Source organism: Vipera berus, assembly GCF_964194415.1.
Source record: "Vipera berus genome assembly, chromosome: 1".
Lineage (NCBI taxonomy): Eukaryota > Metazoa > Chordata > Lepidosauria > Squamata > Viperidae > Vipera > Vipera berus.
Genome location: NC_138202.1, coordinates 297,489,961 through 297,512,327, shown reverse-complemented (window position 1 = coordinate 297,512,327; position 22,367 = coordinate 297,489,961). Strand labels below are relative to the sequence as shown.

The 22,367-nt window shown below is 42.6% G+C and overlaps 1 protein-coding gene across 1 annotated transcript; it reads right to left on the bottom strand.

The window, feature by feature from the left end:
* Positions 1-56: 56 nt before the first annotated feature.
* Positions 57-17,838, bottom strand: HSP90AB1 (heat shock protein 90 alpha family class B member 1). Its single transcript, XM_081342150.1, has 12 exons — positions 17,685-17,838; positions 15,577-15,723; positions 13,217-13,423; positions 12,000-12,159; positions 9,219-9,352; positions 8,285-8,608; positions 6,033-6,198; positions 3,924-4,114; positions 3,415-3,562; positions 1,834-2,102; positions 1,373-1,706; positions 57-621 (listed from the first exon to the last, which is right to left on the bottom strand). The coding sequence occupies exons 2-12, from the start codon at positions 15,721-15,723 to the stop codon at positions 512-514; spliced, it is 2,190 nt and encodes a 729-aa protein (XP_081198276.1). The 5' UTR covers positions 17,685-17,838; the 3' UTR covers positions 57-511.
* Between the last annotated feature and the right edge of the window lie 4,529 nt (positions 17,839-22,367).

Sequence of the window (22,367 nt, the reverse complement as noted above, 5' to 3'; positions counted from 1 at the left end):
TCTAAATATCTGGCTTTATTATGTGACCAACCATAATAATGATATCAACCACCTCGTTTCATTGTAAACCATATTCTTTTATTTTAATTCCAGTAGAACAAAACCAAATACCAGTGAACAAATTGTAAGTCCCTGCTTTCTCAAGACAACAAAGAGCAGCGAGAGATTGGGGGTGGGTGGGTAGGAGTCTCACTGCTATATTAGTGGGAAGGACATTCTCCGGGTGTTTACTTCAGCTACCATGGGATGGATGTTTGGAGGTCAAGCTAAAACTAGAACAAAATCTTCATGGACAGGAGAGCAAAAACCTTCCCCCCCTAAAGCAGCATGTTTGAACAAGCAGACAGACCAAATAAATGTGGGAGGCTGCCTGCCACATTAGTTACCATTTAGAAAAGACACAGACCATCTTGAGGGTGCAGTTAGCACTGCCTGGCTTCCTGAGCAAGGTGATGGCACAGGGAACAAGGGGGGGGAGAGGCAGGAAAGAGGGAAGATCAGCTCCTCCTCTTTAATCCACCTCCTCCATGCGTGACGCATCCTCGTCTCCTTCCAGGGGAGGGATCTCTTCAGATACAGTAGAAGTGGATTCTTCAACAGCAACTTCTTCTTCATCAATTCCTAGGGGGAAAGTATTCAGTAAAGCCAAACTATTTTTTAATCCTTGGCTGATAGTGCTACCCATCCATGACCTTAGTATGACTAAAGGTTTACAAATATACTAAAATTCTAAAGCCCACTGTGAATATCTTTATGGTTATAACAAATGTTAAGGGCGGTAAGTAAATCGCATTTAGCCTCAGAGTTTATTCTACAATTTAAGCATGAAGGCGGGCAAATGTATTCTCCACATTGTAGGTAAGTGTTTTTTTTTATGCAGAGCAATGTATGTGCACATGTAATGAATCTGAGGCAGAGCACTCACTGAGTGTGTGAGCAACTGGTCTTTCAAACTTCCTGTTTGCATCATGGCTATTTTTTGGTGCTTCACAGCTTGGTATCTGATTTCAAGCAGTGCTTCATGTCTTTACCCATAGCCAGCCAATGTGACGAGACTGCAGTGTTATGTGAAGCACCCCGTGTAGTTTTCTTTACCCTCTCAAGACAAATTTCTTCTTGTTAAAAGGTTTAATACAAATTTATGGGAAGATTTCCAGGAATACTCTTACCCAAATCAAAAAGTTATGTTTTTGCGGAGCCCAAATATCCACTGTTTATATTGCCAAATTTCCACTAGTATTTTGCCCTGATGTTTTCATCCCAGGTGAAAACATCAGGGCAAAAGACTAATATTGTGAAGCAGTCACTTGTCAAGTTTTCCCTCTTTAGGTAATAAAAGTATCAAATTCCTGATAAGATTTTAGCAACTCACCTAATCCCAGCTTGATCATTCTATAGATTCGGTTAGAGTGGGTCTGTGGATCCTCCAAAGAGAAACCCGAAGAAAGTAATGCGGTCTCAAAGAGAAGTACCACTAGATCCTTGACAGCCTTGTCATTTTTATCTGCCTCAGCCTTTTGACGTAAAGTCTCTACAATGGGGTGATCAGGATTTATCTCCAGATGCTTCTTGGCCATCATGTAGCCCATAGTAGAGTTATCCCGTAAAGCCTGGGCCTTCATGATACGTTCCATGTTGGCTGTCCAGCCATAGGTGCTGGTGACAATACAACAGGGGGAAGAGACTAGCCGGTTTGAAACTGTCACCTAGAAAGATAAGCCAAATGTAGTCATGGCACTTCACAACAATGTATGATGGGGGCCACAGGTATGCTCCCAACAGCCATAATGACATCGACAGTGTTAAGGGGCGACAACAACATAAGAATCTCACCTTTTCCACCTTCTTCTCCAGGATTTCTTTCATTAATTTGCAAAGATTCTCAAATTTGGATTTGTTCTCTTCCATCTTTTTCTTTTCATCTTCATCTTCTGGCAGTTCCAGGCCTTCCTTGGTGACTGATACTAATGTCTTTCCATCAAACTCCTTCAGTTGTTGAACACTATACTCATCAATGGGCTCCGTCATGTATACCACCTCAAAACCACGCTTCCTCACACGTTCCACAAAGGCAGAGTTGGCCACTTGCTCTTTGCTCTCCCCTGCAGTGCCAGAGAGGTGGGAGTGGTAAATCTCCAGTTACACGCTTGGACCTCCAATAATATCACAGCACAGTTGCCTTTTAGATATTAACTCCCATAAAGGGCCACGCTGTAAGTGACCTTGCCCTTGTTCTCGCTGAAAGACCCTTTGTTGATGGCTCAGGATTCCAAGATTTAAAAAATTTACTTGTAATTAGTCATCTATCTAGTTAGCGAAACTATTGTCTCAAGCAAGAGCCCTTAAATTTGGTAAAAGTACAGTTCCAAGTTACCAGAGTTACTGGAAAACTGAGAATGGGCAACGATTCAAAGTATATACTTTTAATTATCCTAATCTTCAAATGTATTCCAATATGTGTTGATTCTCTCAATACGCTGGTTATTAAAAAGCCCCAAATCCTTTCGCTTTTCCAAACCTGGTGGTACCAGGAAGCAATGCCACTTTTCCTTCTTTCATTTACTTATTTTCTATTTTACTATTTATATTTCTGCAGTATTTATTTAAAATACCCAAAGAATCAATAACTCGTAATAAAACTGGGTGCTTTAAAAGTGTAAAAGGCTTTTGTAACTTTAAGCAATGCACTAAAAAAAGAGTTTATATCCACTGTTAAAACTGTGTGAAGCCAGTTATTTCAGCACAAAATAAACCAACTGCAGAAACCTCCAGGCTTTGGGAATGCAAATTTCATTTTCTATTATGTGTGTTAATTTTTGCAGATTTTCATCTGTACGTATTACCATAACATAATTCAAGGAGATTCTGGCAGTGAGTCACCATTTTTAACAAAGCATTGAAAAAGTAGGTGGTTTTGAAACTTGAATGTGGCACATAGAATTTGTAGCAGGATGAAAATATGAATATTCACAAGCCTTTCTCAAAGGCCTTCTACTTCCCTGAAACATTTAAATTAAAAACTGCTTAGAGATTTTCAGGTCAGGTCTTTGCAATCCTGAAGTTTAGAGAATGAGCCCAGCCATCCCACACCACTTCATAAGATCTAGAAAGGCAGTACAGATGGTATTACAGGCTTCCCAAGAACCTAGAAAAAAAATTCAATTTAAGTCTTGAAGCTAAGATCAAGGCCAAGAAGATGACTGTTCAGGGCAAACAGCATTCCTGACGTATGTTCAGTCTGGGCCAAGGGGTAGGCAACCTTGGCTCTTTTATGACTCGTGGACTTCAACTCCCAGAATTCCTGAGCCCAGCCATGGCTGGCTGGCTCAGGAATTCTGGGAGTTGAGGTCCACGAGTCATAAAAGAGCCAAAGTTGCCTACCCCTAGACTCTGGGCCAATGAACTGTCACTCACCTGTGATGTAATAAATGTTCTTCTGGTTCTCCTTCATCCGGGACACGTACTCCGTTAGGGAGTTCATCTCATCTCCAGAATGAGAAGTGTGATAGCGCAAGAGCTCCGAGAGACGTTTCCTGTTGGCAGAATCTTCATGGATGCCCAGCTGAAGGTGACATGAGTTTTTATTTATTTATATATCAGGGTTTATACAGACTCTCCACCTCTATTGCAACTGGGCAATCTAAACTAAAAGGACAAATCCTGACCCCGTACATATGATCAAAATTTTCATTTAAATACAGAAATGAACCAAAAACGGTAGCTGGAAACGATTATAAATCCTTTTCTTTTTATGTAACAGAAGGATTTTTTTAAAAAAACCAATTATACCTACCTTAAATAGCTTAGCTGTGCAGTACTGATTTCACAGATAGCATAGCTCAATAAATAGTTAAGTTAGGAAACAAACTAAAAAAATAAGTTTGAATCGCTGTGCTGCCAAATGGATGGGGCAGAACTCTCACCTTCAGATTTTTAGAAAAGGCCTCATAGAATTTTTTATAATTCTCTTTGTCTTCAGCCAGCTCTGCAAAAAGTTCAAGACATTTCTTGACAATGTTCTTGCGAATCACTTTGAGAATCTTGCTTTGCTGTAACATTTCACGAGAGATGTTCAAGGGCAGATCTTCAGAATCTACTACACCTCGAATAAAATCTGTGTTTGTAAGAGAAATAAACAAAATCAGGGGGGTGGGGAAACAGCTGCGGCGGTGATGTAATCTGGATAAGAACAGACTGATGAACGGTTTTTAAACTCCTACAGTGATTTGATGAAAAACAAATGTGTATAAATACCATGCATATTTATCCTTTCTTCTCCTAAAGTGCATTTTGTTCATATTTCATGTCTGATTGAATTTATGCATTGAAGTGACGAACTCTTTCCCATCCAACAATGATGCGCTATAGAAATTTACAAAGGAATTTCACTCTGTTCTACCTGGATTTATTGTCAGGTTTCATTCTCTTGTTTGGATCACCTGCACCTATTTCTTCCCAAAACATTTCCCATATCCCTACAGAGGAAGCCATGCAATGCATTCCAATTGTTCTAAATAACTCCCAGTCCCTTTGCATTGGCCAAGCTGACCAAGATTGATGGAAATTTAAAACATCCCGAATACACCAACATCTCTTCCTTTCTCCGGTAGGGCAAAGCTATTCATGCTATTTGTTGCGCCGAGTTGGATACTAGGAAAGAGGTTAGGCCAGATAATTCATCTACACCATCCAACCAAACACGTTTTTAAACAAAAGGAATTCAGGGATACATGCTTCAAATTTTTGGAAGGAATAGTGGATAAACAGGAATGTGCAAAGGAAGCCAATCTTTTTGTTTCCCTTCAACTAATCAGCTCTTGTCAGTTCTATCAGAAGAAAACATGATACAACATAGAGAACACTGGGCTGGCAAAAGACGGGACTGCAGTTCAATAGCAGGACACTGGCTGTGCTGCCACCACGTGGCTGTTTTGGGAAATTATAATATGTTAATTGGGTCTACCAGCACCTTTCCCCTTTGTGATGTATTTCCTATCCTGCTCATGATGCTGTACTAGGATCCACCCCTTCTGGGTTGGACTTCCCCCTTCTCCTTGTTCCCTTGTGTTCCATCCTCCATTGTAACATCTGAACACAAGCCATGCGGACAGTAATCCTGTTACTGTCTTTTGACCTTAAAGTACCGTCCAGACTTCACCTGACCACACCTTCTCTGCTGTAATCTTCTTCTACATGCAAAATAAAGGTATTTCAGATGAACCAGGTGCTTTATGAGTTCACTGTCTGGAAAGGGCCGTTAATTGTGACTAAATTTGCTTAAACAGACCAGTGCAAGTGTCTTAACAAGGAATTAAATCACTAGCACAACGAGGTTCGATCCAGAACACTGGCATTGCTAAACCCAGTCTTTGGATGAACTATCACTATTAGGTAAAATGGCCTCGGCTACAGGGCAAAGATGATCCCACAGGTCGAACATGGCCTACTATAACTCCACCAATCTTGCACAGCACAGGTTATGACTTACAGCCATAACTGAGCCCAAAATTTCTGTTTTAGTTTTGCCCCATTTTACAACCTTTCTTGCCATAGTTGTTATGGGAATCACTGCAGTTGTTTAAGTTAGTAACACGTTTGTTAAGTGAATTTGGTTTCTCCACTGGCTTTGCTTGCCAGAAGGTACCACAAAAGGTAACCGCATGTCCCCGAGACACTGCAACCGTCACAAATTGTGAGTCAATTGCCAAGTGTCTGAATTTTGATCGCCTACCATGGGGATGCTACAACAGTCGTTAAGTGTGAAAAATGGTCACTTAATAGCCATCTCGCATAGCAACAGAAAGTTTGAGCTCAGTTGTGGTCATAAGTTGAGTATTCCCAAGATATTGATTTAGAGCCTGATCACTGTCATTGTCTGTTACTAAAAGTGTTCTGATTGGATTAGTGGGTGACTGAATTACGTATGGATGATGTGGGGAAAAGGGTGATTGTTAATGCAGATGAGCCAGCCAAAGGCTAATTAAACAACTTGTCATTCTAGCTGAAAAATGCAGGAAGGCTTCAGGACTTACTCAAGTATTCTGGGATGAGTTCGTCACAGCTGTCCATGATAAAGACCCTCCTGACATAGAGTTTGATGTTGTTCTTTTTCTTCTTGTTCTCAAAAAGGTCAAATGGGGCCCGACGGGGGATGAAGAGGAGCGCCCGGAATTCCAACTGCCCCTCCACAGAGAAATGCTGGGAAGATTGGGAAGAACAGACGAGCACCTGTGAGCACCTGACTTGACTTCCAATTGACTGACATCCACTTAGAAACACCCCATCCCTGGCCCTTAAAAGAACATTTTTTCTTCCCTCTCTGCAATGTATTTGCTGCAGTTCCAAAATGATGTAATACTTACTATTCAACTGCTGACTAATAACACAAAACTAAAACACAGAGAACAAAGGCAACACAGCAAAAACTCATTACCACTAACAACGGCAGACTGTCCTATCCATCAACACACTAGAGGCAACGCAATTATGACAACTGCCACCATCATTTGCCAAAGGCTTTCTAGAACAGCCGCTTCTTGGCAGCTTTTTCCTGGATGCCAGCAGGGCCGCCGCCGACTTAACCTCGGGCTGTGGACTCTTCCAAAAGAGAGAAGGGCACCACTAGAAACGGCATGCCCTTGCAGCCCCAAATTAGGGCAATATGAAGAGACTTGAAGGGTGCCCTTCCCAGATCTTGCAGATGGCAGAAATGTGGGAGAAAATAATTCCACAGATAATGCAGGTCCGGAGCCATGTAGGGTTTTAAAGAACCAGAACCTTGAATTACCCAAAGCTAAATGGCAACCAGCGCAGCTCTCTCAGTCCAGCTGTTAATTGGGCACTGAGAAATTACTTCAACTGCTGCATTCTGGCCTGGGCCCTAAGCTGGAAAGACATTCGTGGCAAAATCTCCTGAAAAGAAATTATGAGTTCTGACACAAATGTGGGTCAGAAAAAAAATATATCCTTGTGCGCCAGCAGAAAAGTCAGGATTTCTTCTCATCTGCTTAAAAATATGGAAGCAGGAGAGCAGCCTCCATCCTTAATATCAGAAGCTCTTCTTGCCCACTTCCAACTCTTCCCGAAGGCCAGAAGACGGCAGAATCTTGCTCTGATATGGGAAGCAACCACCAGAGACAAGATCTCATTTTCAATATTATCTTCTAAATTTGACCTTAACAGGGTAAAAAAGCCAGTAAAAGAGAAAGGAAGTCTCATTCTCTCCTCCGCCCACGACTCTCGACTTGAAGCACTATACTAAATATCACATTACGGAAAAACTGACACGAGGGAGAATAATGTACTGGTGCTGCAGTTCCCACTGTTTCCGTTCACCCAATTTCAAGGCAGGGTCTTACATTTACTGTTTATTTTTCATGCCAGGTATTAACGGAAGAAGCACTGAGGGGAAAAACAAAATTTTTTCCTTCACAGGGTGAGCTGCCTTTAACACTCTCAGCACGGAACAGTTAGGAACACCTTGAAATATTCTCTCAGCTGCAACAGCAAGAGAAAGCAGATGGAACAAAAGAGAAGCTGAAAGTTGTGTTATCTCCGAGAGCTGCAAAAAATGGAAAATTGTGGAAGATATTCTGTAACAAACAAGACCACGTGTCAAGTTCCAGGGCTCTACCAGACAGCTATAAACAGTAACCTTAAGCACAGCCAGTTCTAAAGAAGCCCAACAGCTGCCATTTGGACATCTCTCTGCTGACTGGGAGTGTTCTGTACCAGCCTGCTACCGGCCCTGCAGAAAAGGCAGGGACAACCCCTTTACAAGAAGGCAAGAGGCTGGAACTAAGCCTGCCAAATTTATTAACATAAAACAGAGCAAAACAAGACACGAACCATGAAACAGGAGCTATTCAAGCGGTTGCCTTCAGCAAACCAGCCCTCCCACACATTCCCCTTTTATACAGTTCAGGGCGTGGCTTCTCTCTGCCTCCTTCCGAGGTGCCCCATTGCCTTCCTCTATTTACTCCTGATTGACTGCCTCCTGCGTCGGGCGTCCTTGAACAGGGCCAGCTGTGGGTCATCTTCATCCACGCTGTCAGGCTCACACAGCTGGGTCTCCGTGGTGACCAAGTGGGAGGGGCCTGGCTGAGGGCTCTCATCAGCAAGCTCTCCAACCCCCTCAGCAAGCTCTTCAACACCCCCCTCCTCCCCTGAGTCGTCCGACCCAACTGCTGAACCCACAGGCTGACCCTGAATCACAACAGGGAGAGACCTCCTGCTCAAAGAGACATTCAGAAACAGTTCGACTCCCATCACCCGAGTCACTCACCTTGACCGCCAAGTGGTCTTCCCAGTCATTAGTGAGGCTCTTGTAGAACTCGCCATATTCCTCCTGCGTGATGTCATCAGGGTTGCGGGTCCAGATGGGCTTGGTCTTGTTCAGCTCCTCCTGATCAATGTACTTCTCTTTGATCTTCTTGGTCTTCTTTTTGCTCTTGCCACTTTCCTCCTCCTCCTCATCCGAACCCACATCCTCAATCTTGGGCTTCTCTTCATCTTTGGGGGCTTCTTCTTCCACCTCCTTCTCAGCTTTCTTCTCCTCTTCCTCTTCCGCCTCATCGTCACTGATCTCCTTGTCACGCTCCTTTTCCAGCTACAAGGACAAGGAGAGGCGTTATTAAGGTCTGCTGAATAAGTAAGAGAGGGGCATGTTAAATGGGAAACAAGACGTAGCATCCCTTGCATCAAGTCTTCTGCAAGCAGGAAGAGACACACATCCTTTCCTTAGGGCTTCAAGCTTGTTTTCCAACACTTTCTAACACTTCTTTGAGGATTTATGCCGCAGGTTTTGAAGTGTGCATGTGCGTTAAGTAAGAGTGCAACTTCGGATTCAAAGCGGAGAAATGCTTTTGAGCCCTTGAACATAATACTCGTCTGTAATTTCATGAAGTAGCACACTTTTCTTTTGCCCTTTTTTGCCACTGAACCCAAGCAGTTTTCAAAAAACTTGTTTGAAAGACCTTTCACCGCTCTGATCACCCTCCCCAAGATTACTCAATGTTCTTCTTACAATGACTTACTTTCAAAGCCTATTTTGGGAATGTGGCGAAACCTGAATGCTAGCACAGGAAAAAAAAGAGACCCTCAAGCTTGGGAGTGATCAGGAAGTACTCTTCAGCAGCATGGATGCGAAATTGGCTAGAGCAAAGAGCTAAAAGCAGCAAGGATATTTACTATCAGACCTGTTGCTCTCCAATACATACATAGAGGGTGATGGGGTATCCGATGAACTGTGAGTGCTTCTTCACAACTTCCTTGATACGGCGTTCCTCCAGATACTCTGTCTGATCCTCCTTTAGGTACAAGATCACTTTGGTGCCTCGGCCAATGGGTTCACCTAGAAGAGGTAGAGAGAGCCATTTTACAGGATCAGATACTGCACTGAACTGTGCTATTTATTCTGAATATAAACTGAACAATCCAGGCTGGAACTTAAAAATGGAAGTGTTTCTATCAAAAGCCAACATTACAATTTCCAACAAATACAGGAGAAATGTCAGGGTATTGCCAGAATTGTACACGGTAATTTCGAGAGGACAGAATAAAACTTGAATAGTGTTGATTACTTTTTTAAAAAAAGAAAAATAAATAAGTTCCCAGGTTTTGTAACTGGAAATATTTTTAAGTGAATGTGCACACATGTAAAATTCCATACGTATGAATCCTACAAAGCAGTTTTCTTTTTCACTCTAGGAAGTTGTTTTTATAGACAACTCAGTTATTCCCACTATAATATTCTAAAGACAGAACATCACCAATCATTTCAGCATTAGTCATATATTCAAATCAGAATGATAAATAAAAATAGATCTGCATCCTTTTGAATGCAGTATTCAAATTGTTCTTATATGCTAAATAGCCAAATTGGCTCTTTCAGGCTATTTTACCTAACCCGGAATATTAAGCTTGGATAAACATAAGGGCAACTTTGTTCCAGAGTTTTTGAAAATAAAGCTATAGTGATCTGAAGTAGTTATTGTCTCTGATACTTGCGCTGCACATACAAAATCTCACCAATTGGATCAAAACTGCATTATTTACTTGCCCCAAAGGTCTATCCCTGCCAAATGCACAAAATACAAACTATTATTTTCTAGAAATATACCGTATTTTCCGGCGTATAAGACGACTGGGCGTATAAGACGACCCCCTACATTTCCTGTTAAATTATAGGGTTTGGGCTATACTCGCTGTATAAGACTACCCCTCTTCTAACGCACACCAAATAAAAATTAAAAAACATCAGATTTGATTTTAATATGGTAATTTTAATTCAAATGCTTATGACATGCAGGTACTTAGTAGGAAAACTGTCACTTATAAACATAAGGCTGTTTGTCATCAAACATGTAAACATAAAACAGTGCAAGTGGATTAAACTTAATAATAATAATAATAATAATAATAATAATAATAATAATAATAATAATAATAATAATAATGTTGGAAGGGACCTTGGAGGTCATCTAGTCTAACCCCCTGCTAAGGCAGGAAACCCTATACCATTTCAGACAAATGGCTGTCCAGTCTCTTCTTAAAAACTTCCAGTGTTGGAGCATTCACCACTTCTGGAGGCAGGTTGTTCCACTGGTTAATTGTTCTAACTGTCAGTAAGTTTCTCCTTAGTTCTAGGTTGCTTCTCTCCTTGACTAGTTTCCATCCATTGCTTCTTGTCCTGCTTTCAGGTGCTTTGGAGAATAGCTTGGCTCCCTCTTTGTGGCAGCCCCTGAGATATTGGATCACTGCTATCATGTCACCCCTCACCCTTCTGACTGCAATTAGTGCAGGTTCTCATCCCACCAGGCTCAAGGTTGACTCAGCCTTCCATCCTTCCGAGGTAGGTAAAATGAGGACTCAGATTGTTGGGAGCAATAAGCTGACTTTGTAATAATGCTGCTTGTGGGGGGGGGGAGTGTGAAAGCTCTAATAAGCAGGCATATACATAGAATGAAGGCTATTGCTAAGCACATTGATTTGTGCTTTAAATTGTAAGCCGCCCTGAGTCTTCGGAGAAGGGCGGGATATAAATGGGATTAAAAAAAAAAGACCAAATGGGAGATCCGCTCCAGGTTTTTCAGCCAGCCCGCCCAGTTCCTGAGTCAAATGTGTCCTTAGAGCTAAGCAGCTGCTCTGGCTATGGCATTCCCCACCTGCCTTTCAAGTTGCTCTTGCATTCCCCACCTGCCTACAGCTGCTCTTCAACTTTAGAAGGAAAGAAGCCCAGACCCCAGCCTGTAAAAAATCACAGACTGCAGCTTCTACTCCAATTGGTCCCGCTTTCCCTGCGCAGACTAAATGGAAGATCCGCTCCAGGTTTTCCAGCCAGCCCTGTCCCTAAAGTTTCAGCACCTGGCATATAAGACGTATAAGACGACCCCTGACTTTTGAGAAGATTTTCATGGGTTAAAAAGTCGTCTTATACGCCGGAAACTACGGTAGTCTGTATTCTAAAAGAAATCCTCTTGAAAAGCACAATATTGCCTAAGGGGAAAAAAAGTAATTAACAATGGAAATGAAAATGAAAAACGAGGAATAAAGGTACCCAATGAAGTGGCACATGAAGATTTCAGTTAGAGGTATGTCCCACAATGTTAATAGTAAGTCACTGTGTAATGCATCATATCTAATAAGCTACAATAAAAAACTGTAGCTTCATTTCAGGTACACCTATTTAATCTAGTAAGTGATATGGAATCATGAATATTACTTTATGCATTGAGCTTGACTTAAGGACAATAAAAATGTAGACCAATCCATTTTTGAAAATATAAAAAATATCCCACGTTGACCATCCCATCACTGTTACTCAGGGGTCCTGGAACCAGAATGAATGCTGCAGCAATGTCCCTTAGTCATGACCAGGGCTGTCATAATCTTCCTGCTACTTCAAAGCAACTGAAAACCCTGGTTCAACCTCTTTCTCCCTCCTCTCCTATCACTTTTTAGGTGGCAAATGTTTTCCAAAAGCAAAGATCACAACATACCATGATCAACCCGAACAGTGAAGGAGCCTCCTGCAGATGATTCCCAAGCATATTGCTCATCATCATTGTGCTTGGTGATGACCACAACTTTCTCAGCCACAAGGTAAGCAGAGTAAAACCCCACACCAAACTGCCCAATCATGGAGATGTCTGCACCAGCCTAGAGAAAGAGATGTCAACGTTTACAAAAGGCAACGGTAACCTATATACCACACTAGAGTACAAACACAGGTTTTGACATAGCCACAAAAGCATGTTTTATCATAGGAAATTCAGTTCAGCTACATCTTATGCTAAATTTGGCATTTCCAAGTAAGAATTGGATATAACTCTGACATACGTTTTGAGAATTCTACATTCTATGCCAATAGTGTGAAAACACACCTTGGACATAGGATTCCATATCCTGTAATGTTTGATTTTATTCAATTTGCATAGCCACCCACCTTGCATATCTGACTCTGGGTGGCTGACACTCCCATAATTATTTCACAAACTCCACGTCACCCCTAGATCCTCAGGCCTGAAGGCAAAGCCATGCCTTGCTTATTTACTTTTAAAGCAAATTTCTTGTCCTGGAAATGTTTTGATAGGGTTTTAAAATACAGACAAGCCAAGCAGTATCTCAAACAGTCAAAGGGATCCAACAACCCTTTTCCTGTAGCATAAATCATGTCCATAGTGCTATTTTGCTTAAAATGAATTAGCTTCACCAAATCAATTTCGCATGCTAAATGTGAACTTTTAGTCTCTTTTTTGTTAATTACTCAGACTCCTATTTTGATGCCCCTGCTAGTTTTGCCACTACCCTTTAGACACGAAGCTCTGAAATATTCTTATTCTTGACAATTTTGCCTCTTTTAGCAAATGCCTTTCTACAGTCAGTGGAATTGAACTGAACTTTATTTGACCAAGTGGGATTAGACACACAAAAGAATTTGTCTCCGGTACAGAGGCACTGCATGTACAGAATCATCATCATCATCATCCTCCCAATAAAATGGGAGAGCAAGGAAGATAATAATAGGGATAAATAATACTACACCACAGTTTATAATGTGCCATATTATAGCATATAGTACACTATATCCTATACATAATCCACCAATGAAGAAATTCAGGTGATTACCAATTTTGAGGATATACATATTTATGACAAAATGATCACACTGTGAAGGCCCTAAGCATTACCAAAAGTCTGGATTGAAACCACTCACCTGCAATGCTTCCATGAAGGCTTTTGTACCAGACTTGGCAATGGTGCCCAGATTGTTGACAAGATCTGCCTTTGTCATCCCAATGCCAGTGTCCACCAGTGTAATGGTACGGTCATGAGGATTGGGGATGATATCTATTTTCAGCTCTTTGCCACTTTCCAGTTTTGAGGGATCTGTTAGACTCTCATAGCGGATCTTGTCCAAAGCCTAGGTTATAAAATGTATGTTATGTGAAACTTTAACTATCATTCAAGGATGTTACCTCTAATTTTAAAGAAAGGAAATTCAAGAAACAAGATTTCAGCTTTAAACCTTAAAAGGATAGAAAAACAAACCCTATTCCAAAGCATATGTCTCCCGTGAACAGCACAAGGATTCATATACTTACTCTAGAGAAACTTAGCGGTGAGAAAAAGACATATTTCTTAATACAATTGTAATAGCCATTCAGAAGGGCATCCCTTTGAATTCAGTGGCACTCGGTCACTGAATGTATGATCGTAATTTAGCTCTGCTTTATTAGCTCATAATTTAATGAGCATTAGTTTAGTTTAGTTCATAATTTAGTTCATAATTTAATCAAAATGGTTTAAAGATATATTTTGCTTTAAAAATATATCTTTGAATAAAAAAAAAATCAGACATGGCAAATGCCTCACCCTCCTCTCATACCATACAATGAATTAGAGGGACTAAGTAAATGTCAAACAAAGAACATGCAAGGACATGAAACTGTGAAATCTGCAACCATAAAATGAAGTGATGATCTTGGCTTAAAGGAATTCACTAGGGTTCACCACTAATTATCACTCATTAAAGTCATGTTCATATTTACAGAACATGGCAGAGAGGGCAACTGATTCACAGCTACCTGCAAACCATAAATGAGAAAGAGAGAGGTAAGTCTTAGATAATATGGCCCTAATGGGCTTGATTTTACATTTATTTTATTTTATTTTAATTCCATTTATATCCCGCCCTTCTCCGAAGACTCAGGGCGGCTTACAAGCTTAGCAGAAGCCTTCATTCTATGTATATGCCTGCTTATTAGGGCTTTCACACACACCCCAAGCGGCATTATTACAAAGTCAGCTTAATTGCCCCCAACAATCTGGGTCCTCATTTTACCTACCTCGGAAGGATGGAAGGCTGAGTCAACCTTGAGCCTGGTGGGATGCGAACCTGCACTAATTGCAGGCAGCTGGTGTTACTTAAGGAGGCATTGAAAACTGAAACCATATTTCAAACAATAGGGAGGGCTAGAATAGATAGTCAAGGTAAAATTATGTTGATTTAATGAAAATAGCCAAGGTAAAATTATGCCGATTCAATTAAAATAGGATTATTAGTATTACTGCTCTCCCTGCATTTAATATAGTCAACACTGCAATTCCATAGCAAGCTTTTGAAGCATTCTAGGAACTACATTCCAGACTTTCAGAGAACAGATGGGGCACTGATCCTGAAGTTATAGAACCTGAGATAATCACGGAGGAATAAAATTGTAACAGCCTTGTGGGATTCTCACGTGTGGCTGGCTACTAATAGGAACAGAACACAGAGACAGATGGACAGTTTGTGTGATCTACTTAGATTTGATTTTATGCCCAGTGGCAGACATTTAGCAACACAACTGGTTTCTCTTTCATTATACTAAGGTCACCATGCTTCCTTATGCCTTTATATTACAAAGGATAGAACATCAGAGCTCAATTTCCTGTTATTAAAAATAACACACTGAGCAATTTTTGCAATTATTGTACCTACCGTTAAGCTCTCTTTTCTAGTATTATCAAAGCAAAAACATATAGCGTACTTATCTTTTAGGAAAAAAATACAAGGCTACGAAGTAGCCATGCAAAATTACTAACCTACTGGCTTCCTTGGTCATTAAGCTGAGCCCAGCTGAGGACCAGAACCCTGAGCCCTTCCTTAGCAAATCTATCATTTGTTTACATGTTACTTCTTCACCAATGCCTTATTGGGCTAGTATTTAAATAGAACATGCCTTAAAGAGCTAGTTATTTCTTAAATCTGAAATAATGTTCTTTAACCAATTTCTCTGATCATATTTAAAACACCGTTTTGAAGTCCAATAATCAGAAAAACACCATAGTGTGCTATTATAGTTGGGTTTCATATTACGTTGTTGTCCAGATAATATGTCATATTTTCCCCCCAAGCTGGTGTCTTCTGCATGGGTTGGATTTACCTCCTATCCCTTGAGACATCAGGGCAAAGGACTACAAGGAGATGCAATTTAAATGTTAGTTTTACTCAATCCACTCCCAAGTATTAACAATTTCCCTACACTCGTCTTCTACTTTTCCTCTGCCCCAGCTCCAAGTCTGTATACTCACATCAGAGGCATTGGAAATTATCTCCCGCATGAAGATTTCCTTGTTGGAGTAGAAAGTATTGATGATCAGGGACATTAGCTGGGCAATCTCTGCCTGGAAGGCAAAGGTTTCCACCTCCTCTTCACCATGCTGGATTTCTTCAGGCATCTGGAAAACAAGTGTTCACACCCTTTCTAATACTCACATCTCTTTACACAACATTCAAAGTTGCATCTTATATTGTGGTTTGTAATAGCCAACCACTTTGCAAGGCAGACCTCTAGCATTGCCCCTCTTTAAAGATGGAGGGCTGAGACCTAAGATAGGCTTGTTATTTCAGCCCAAGCTGAACCAACCAAGCCACAGGTTACTGAAAATAACAATGTGCATGCAGACGGCAAACAAGCATGCCTTCCTCTTCCTCTCTCTCTATAAATGACTCTTACTAATAAGTGGCAATAGCCCTCTCCAGCACAAAACATAACCCTAGTTATTCTCCCATCTCCTCCAGGGCCCTAGAAAATTACTTTTAGCAACGAGCATGGTGCTATAGAAGAACTTTTAGCTCTGTTACAACATCTTTACAAAACCAGAACATACCAGAAACCTGAAGTTCAGCTGTTCCAGACGAGCTGCCAGCCCTCCCAGGTAAATCAAGACAGGCAAGGGGATTTAATTCCATTTTATTGTAAAGCCACGTTAGCATAATCTGCAAGTTTGAAAGCACAAGCTTCCCACAGCTGCTTTTTAATTGCTTGATCCTAGGGGGGGGGTAGGCAACCTTGGCTGTTTTACGACTCATGGACTTCAACTCCCAGAATTCTGGGAGTAGAATCAGGAATTCTGGGAGTTGAAGTCCACAAGTCCTAAAAGAGCCAAGGTTGCCTACCCGACCTAGGACAATCTTTCCTAAATTTCTTTGCGTGACCATTAAACTGGGGGGGGGGATGTGGGGTGTGTATGTGTGTTCCTGCCCCTTTTTGTCTGATTGTTTCCTAAGCAGCATCTCTTCCACTCTTTCCCCAAGGTCAGCCACACATTCCCTTACACCAGCCCAGCTTAAATCTAGATTTAGATTGACTGACTTCCAACACATTGTCATCCTTCACCCTAAATTCCCCTCCCCCCCCCACCCTCGAACAAGGATTATTTATAGGCAGGATTATTTCGCCTTTTAAAGAGAGCAAAGCTCCAAAAGGAAGCAGCACCACAATTCGTTGGGTTTGTTTTTTTTTTGGCAAGGCGACCGGAGATCCAACCTCCGTTTTTTCCCCCCTTTGTTCTTTTGACTTCCTAATTCTAATCCCGCTGAAATCTCTCCACGGCTATTACCGAAAATAGCAACGACACCAGCCGAAGGCGGCAGGCTAAAAAAAATAAAATAAATAACATGAAAATTAAATGAAATTAAATAATGAAAATCTAGATCGGGGTTTCGGGCATTTTCGAGCAGGCATCGATTAAGTAAGGCTGGAGGTCAACCTTTTTACAGCTCGCGAGGAACGGGAATTAAAAGCCGCCCTTTGGCAAACGCCGACTCGAGGCACAGATTTCTCCCTGCTCGCGAGGAGGCGGATAATCGTCAACCGTGCCGGTGAGCGGACGCTAATCCGGGGTTCCGCGCACCAGCACGGCAGGCTGGCCCGCCTGACTAGGCCCAACCGCGGCCGCGCGTGCATCCACACGAACCGGCGGCCATGCCGGTGACCTAAGGCCAGGGGGTAGGCAACCTCGGCTCTTTTATGACTCATGGACTTCAACTCCCAGAATTCCTGAGCCAGCGCAGCTGGCTCAGGAATTCTGGGAGTTGAAGTCCATGAGTCATAAAAGAGCCAAGGTTGCCTACCCCTGACCTAGGCGAGAGCCAGCCCCGCCAGCTGAGACCGGGCGCCGTTAGGAGCCGCCGCCCGAGGCGCTCCGCTCGTAATTCTGGCGCCCGGGAGCACGTGGCCCCGGGCACCGGCCTCCCGGTCGGTTCCTCACTGCGCCGGAGGCAGCGAACGAGGCAGCCCGCGGGGTGGGGGGGTTACGTTTCCGGCACGCTTCCATTTTGTAAAGCGTAGAGAATATTCGACGTTCCGTTTCTAGGTGGTGGTGGTGGAGGAGGAGGAGGAAGAGGCCGCGCTTACTTTGGTCGACGGCGGGAGACGAGCCTGGAGCACGGCGTGACCTTCCGACAGAGAGCGCGGCGCAGCCTGGAGAGGAACTGTCGTCGCCTCCCTCGGCCCTATATAGAGCCTGCTCTCGCAAAGCCTTCGAGCCTTTGCTCCGTCCGCCTTAAAAGGGCCTGTTTCCGCGATCGACAGCACCCTCTCATGGGCGCTACGGCGACCGTCTTTGTTCTTCTCCGGTTTGCAGTGATTCCATCTCTCGTCGTCTAAGGACGGGCAGGCATCATTTCAGCCGACTGATCGATCGTTGAGGGTTCCGATCTCTTTAACATCCGCGCATTTCTCTTATACGCAGAAAAGCGGTGTGTTTTTAAAGCCCACAAAGCGGGCGTCCATTTGCATCCGAGTATGAAAACGCAGTTTATTTTTCTCTCTGTTTCGACGAGCGATGGATGCATCGTCTCGGGACGAGGTGTAATCCTTCCCACAAGGTGGGAATGCTGTTCTTCAGATGGCGCACACACTGTCTCCACTTTTTATAAGAGCCCATATCAGTAACTTTTCAAAGCCTAATTTTCATTCGCCTTCAAGGTGCTTTGATTGATGAGTTAATCATTTTTATTTTTACTTGAAAATAATATTTAATTCATGGGGATGCTTTCCCAGAAAACTAAGCACTTTAAGCTAGGTTTGTACAACATGCGTGCTTACTGGTGTTTAACCCAAATATTTCAGCTTACAATACACTGAACTATAAACTGATTTAGTGGACTGGGTTTACCTAACATACTAAGCTGAAATTAAGTGAGCAGCTTGCAGTATCCTATGCAATCTGTCTATTTATTGCAATTGCAATGCATTTTAAAATTACCCCCCCCAAAAAAAATGAAATTGTAGTGTACTCTTCCTTTATTCCATTTTTTCCTGAAATGCCCTACATACATATATTTAGGGTATGATTTCATGGACAGTTCCATGATCTATAATGTAAAAAATCCACCTGGTATTAAAACATTTGTATTAAAGGTGGGGGGGATTACAAATGGAAGCTTTGTTCTAATGTAAGCTTCCATAAAATTTTATGAAGCCAACCCTGAATGAACATCTGTGGGTTTGTTTGTTGCTAAGCAGACTTGGTTGGCAATTTAAGGGCTTAGAAACCTGGATGTCAGAATTGAGCATTTTGTGATAGTATTTGAAACTTTCAAGATCGACTTTTTTTCCTTTTCAATTTTACAAATTTTAAGGGCAAAAAATGGTTTCTTAAACCTTGTAGATACATAAACACCCTTAAAATCTCACCCCATTTTCTTTGGGTTGATTTTTTTTTACTTCAGAGCAGAGGTTATGGGCCACAAAGGGCCCCCAAGTTACATTGTTTCAACCTAACCTTCTTAATTCTCTTCCCATAAACAAAAAGAGATCAGAAAATCTCAGCCACCTCCACTCCAGCTAAGTTTCCACCAGTCTTCAGCCTTTCTGCAGTCAGACCAGAAAGACTAAATGTGCTGCACTTAAAAGATCAGCCCTATTCCTCAGCTCATTTTATGATTGGTAACTTTCAACCTCAACTTTTTCCCAGTGTTTCCAGCTGTAACAATTCACTGCAGATTTAATTGCCCTTCCTAACAATGTTACTATAGATCAGTTTCCTGTCTACCAGCAGAATAGCAGCCGGAAATCAATAATCCATATTCCTGGTTAGCACATGATGAAGGAGATCTGCTCAGCAATAACTTAAATTTCCAATGAAAGAGAATATCTATAGCTCAGGGCTGCACTGTGAAGTTTTTAGTGCTTGTCGGCAGATATTTCATTATCAATCTAGGTAATATCAGTCTGCAATGATGTTATGCAGTTAGGTAATAAAACATCTTCAAGAAAACATCCAAACTCCAAGGACCCCCACAATAACAAATGTGGTGTATGGGTAGACTTCCAAGTCTCTAAAATGCGTAATAAAATACAGAGTTTTCATACAAGCACCCTGGCTGTATAAAGATGCTATTCTATCTGCTTACCAGCTACTTGTACGTATATTTAAACAAACAAGACAAAAGAAATGGTTGGAGAAGAATATTGAAATACGAAAATTTCTATCGTTTCAAAACTGCAGGATTTGAAAGGCTCAGGCTGAAACGTTTACAGAATTTCTATTTTTAATTATCGGTAGTTAGTTCTAGAGTTCCTGTCATAGAGAAATGGGATTAAAAAAAATAAATCAACTTGAAAATGTTCCCGACGGGGGTCTATGGAATGGCTCCCGAATCCGTTTTTAACGCTGGTCATTGTTGTAAATCTAAAGGATTTTTTTAATCGCGTGGTGTGTCTGTTGTGGGGCCCACCGGTCTTTCTCTCTTAAGTGAAGGCGAACGGGCGGTGGGCGGAGACTTTCTCCGATCTCCTATTAGTGATGTTCTGCAGTGATGGCGGCGGCGGGGGGGGGGTCAAAATGGGACCTAAAATGGGGCTCGCGTGATTGCGACGGAAAAGGCTGCATTTCGCTCTTCCATCACAACCTTTTTGACTTGAAAAGCTGGCCCCGAACTCTTGCCAGAGATGCCTGATCTCGCTGGAGAAAGCCCTGGGCGCCGTTCAGAGACGTTTTGCTTTTTTCTTGCGTTTGGATTTCAAGCAAACTTTCTCCGCGAAGCCCTCGAGTTATCCCCAGGGGGCGCTCCATCCAGCAGGGTCGTCCAAACGGCTCGGCTCGGCGTGCTTCAGGCCAGGGAGGCCGGCCGAGGACTATTTTCTGAGATCCTTCCCACGCTAGCGCAGGGAGACGGTGGCGACTGGTGGTGGGTGATGAGACCGTAGCTTCTGCGCGAACTCTCCCTCCCGCCTTGCTGCGTTTCGACAGTCCTGCTTTTTTTTTTTTAACCTCCCGCCCCTCTTCCCGCCCTTCCCACGAGAACGTGAAATTCCCATTATCGCCACCTGAGGGAGCTCTAGCTTCATCTGTCTTTCTCCTTTTTTTCTTTTTCTTTTTTAAAAAAATCACGTCAGCTGCCTCCTGGGCTTTTGATGCCTGGGCAGGTGCACCCACTAGTGCAGGGGTCTTCAAACTTGGCCCTTTTATGACTTGTGGACTTCAACTCCCAGAATTCCTCAGCCAGCTTTGCTGGCTGAGGAATTCTGGGAGTTGAAGTCCACAAGTCATAAAAGGGCCAAGTTTGAAGACCCCTGCTCTGGAAAGTCATCTGCCGCGAGAGTCGGGCCCTCGTGGACTTCAACTCAAGCTTTGCTGGCTGAGGAATTCTGGGAGTTGAAGTCCACAAGTCATAAAAGGGCCAAGTTTGAAGACCCCTGCACTAGGGAGTATTCCCTTTGCATCGCCCCCTCCAGCTGATGTTGCAAAAGCCAGAAGGGCGTCAAGGGCCGGCAGGGCAAGAGACTCCCCCCCCTCGGGAGAGAGAAGGGCGCTTCATTTCCCAGCCTGGCCTTTCTTGAGGTTCAATGGGAAGCTGTCAGTGTGCCCTCCCTTTTTTCCCCCCCTAGACCTGGCCGTACAGCTGGATGTCAACCTGAGACATGAAATTAAGGGGCAAAAGCGAGGAAGAATAACCCCACTTCTTCTTAAATAAGGAATTGGATTGCAACTCCTAAGTGGAGCAGCTTAACTAGGCGGGCTCTATCTAACATTAGGGTGGTTCAGAAGCTTTCAAAGCTTGGAAAAGCCAGTTGGAAATCACAGCATTCTGGCTTTTCCCTCGGAACTGCCAAGGGTTGCTCTGCCTATCCTGAGATGCTACATGTCCTGGAAGTGAAAATATGCCAATTAAATTCTGCTTGAAACATAGTGGTTGGCCACCGTTGTATGCCTATTTGTTAAGTATCCTGGATTCTCCTGATTTCACGCCTCATTAGTGTGGCCAGATGCCCTCAGGAATAGGGCTCTTTATTGCAACTTAATGGTAGCAGGAAAAGCAATTTCAGTAGGTAAAGCAAGCCTGTCTGACTGGGTGAGCTGCTGGGTTAAAAATTAACGTCTCGGAGGCAAAGACAGGAACATCTCGCTGCTGATATTCCAGTCCTGAAGCAGAGGAAATAATCACACTATTGTAACGGACTAGAAGACAACTGTGGCCACACCTCATTCTCTTCCTTTGCTAACTGCCTTCCATGGCTATTTTGCATTGGTGCTGGGCCGCTACAGGCAACTCGTTCTCATGCTTTGCAAGATATGTCTTGGGACTCACCGGGCCTCTAAAACCAGTATTTTGGAAATCGGTTCCTATGCAGTGGTGTCAAACTGCTGGCCCATGGGCCAGTCTCACCATGCCGAAACCCTGCCCACCCCAATGCTGGCAATGCAAAAAGAGCCGTAATATGTCGTGACACATCACGTGACGTGGCGAGTTTGGCACCCGTGCTATATGGCCATGGTATCACCATGACACTGAATATTATAGGTTCTGCTTGAGCAGGGATCTGGAGATCTCTAAGGTCCCTTCCATATTCTATTCTATTCTAACTCTAACTCTATTCCTTTTCTAATTCTTATTCTAATTCTATTCTATTCTTTGCAAGAAATTCATCTAGCATAGCAGATAAGCTGATAGCAGTTTTGAACTGCTTGTCATGTAAAGGCATTGAAGAGGTGGCATTTTGACTACCTGATGCTATTTTGCTTACTCCATGAGATAGTATTAAATGCTGCAGCCACATATGGTTGATTACCCCTTAGTAGGGTTATGGTAA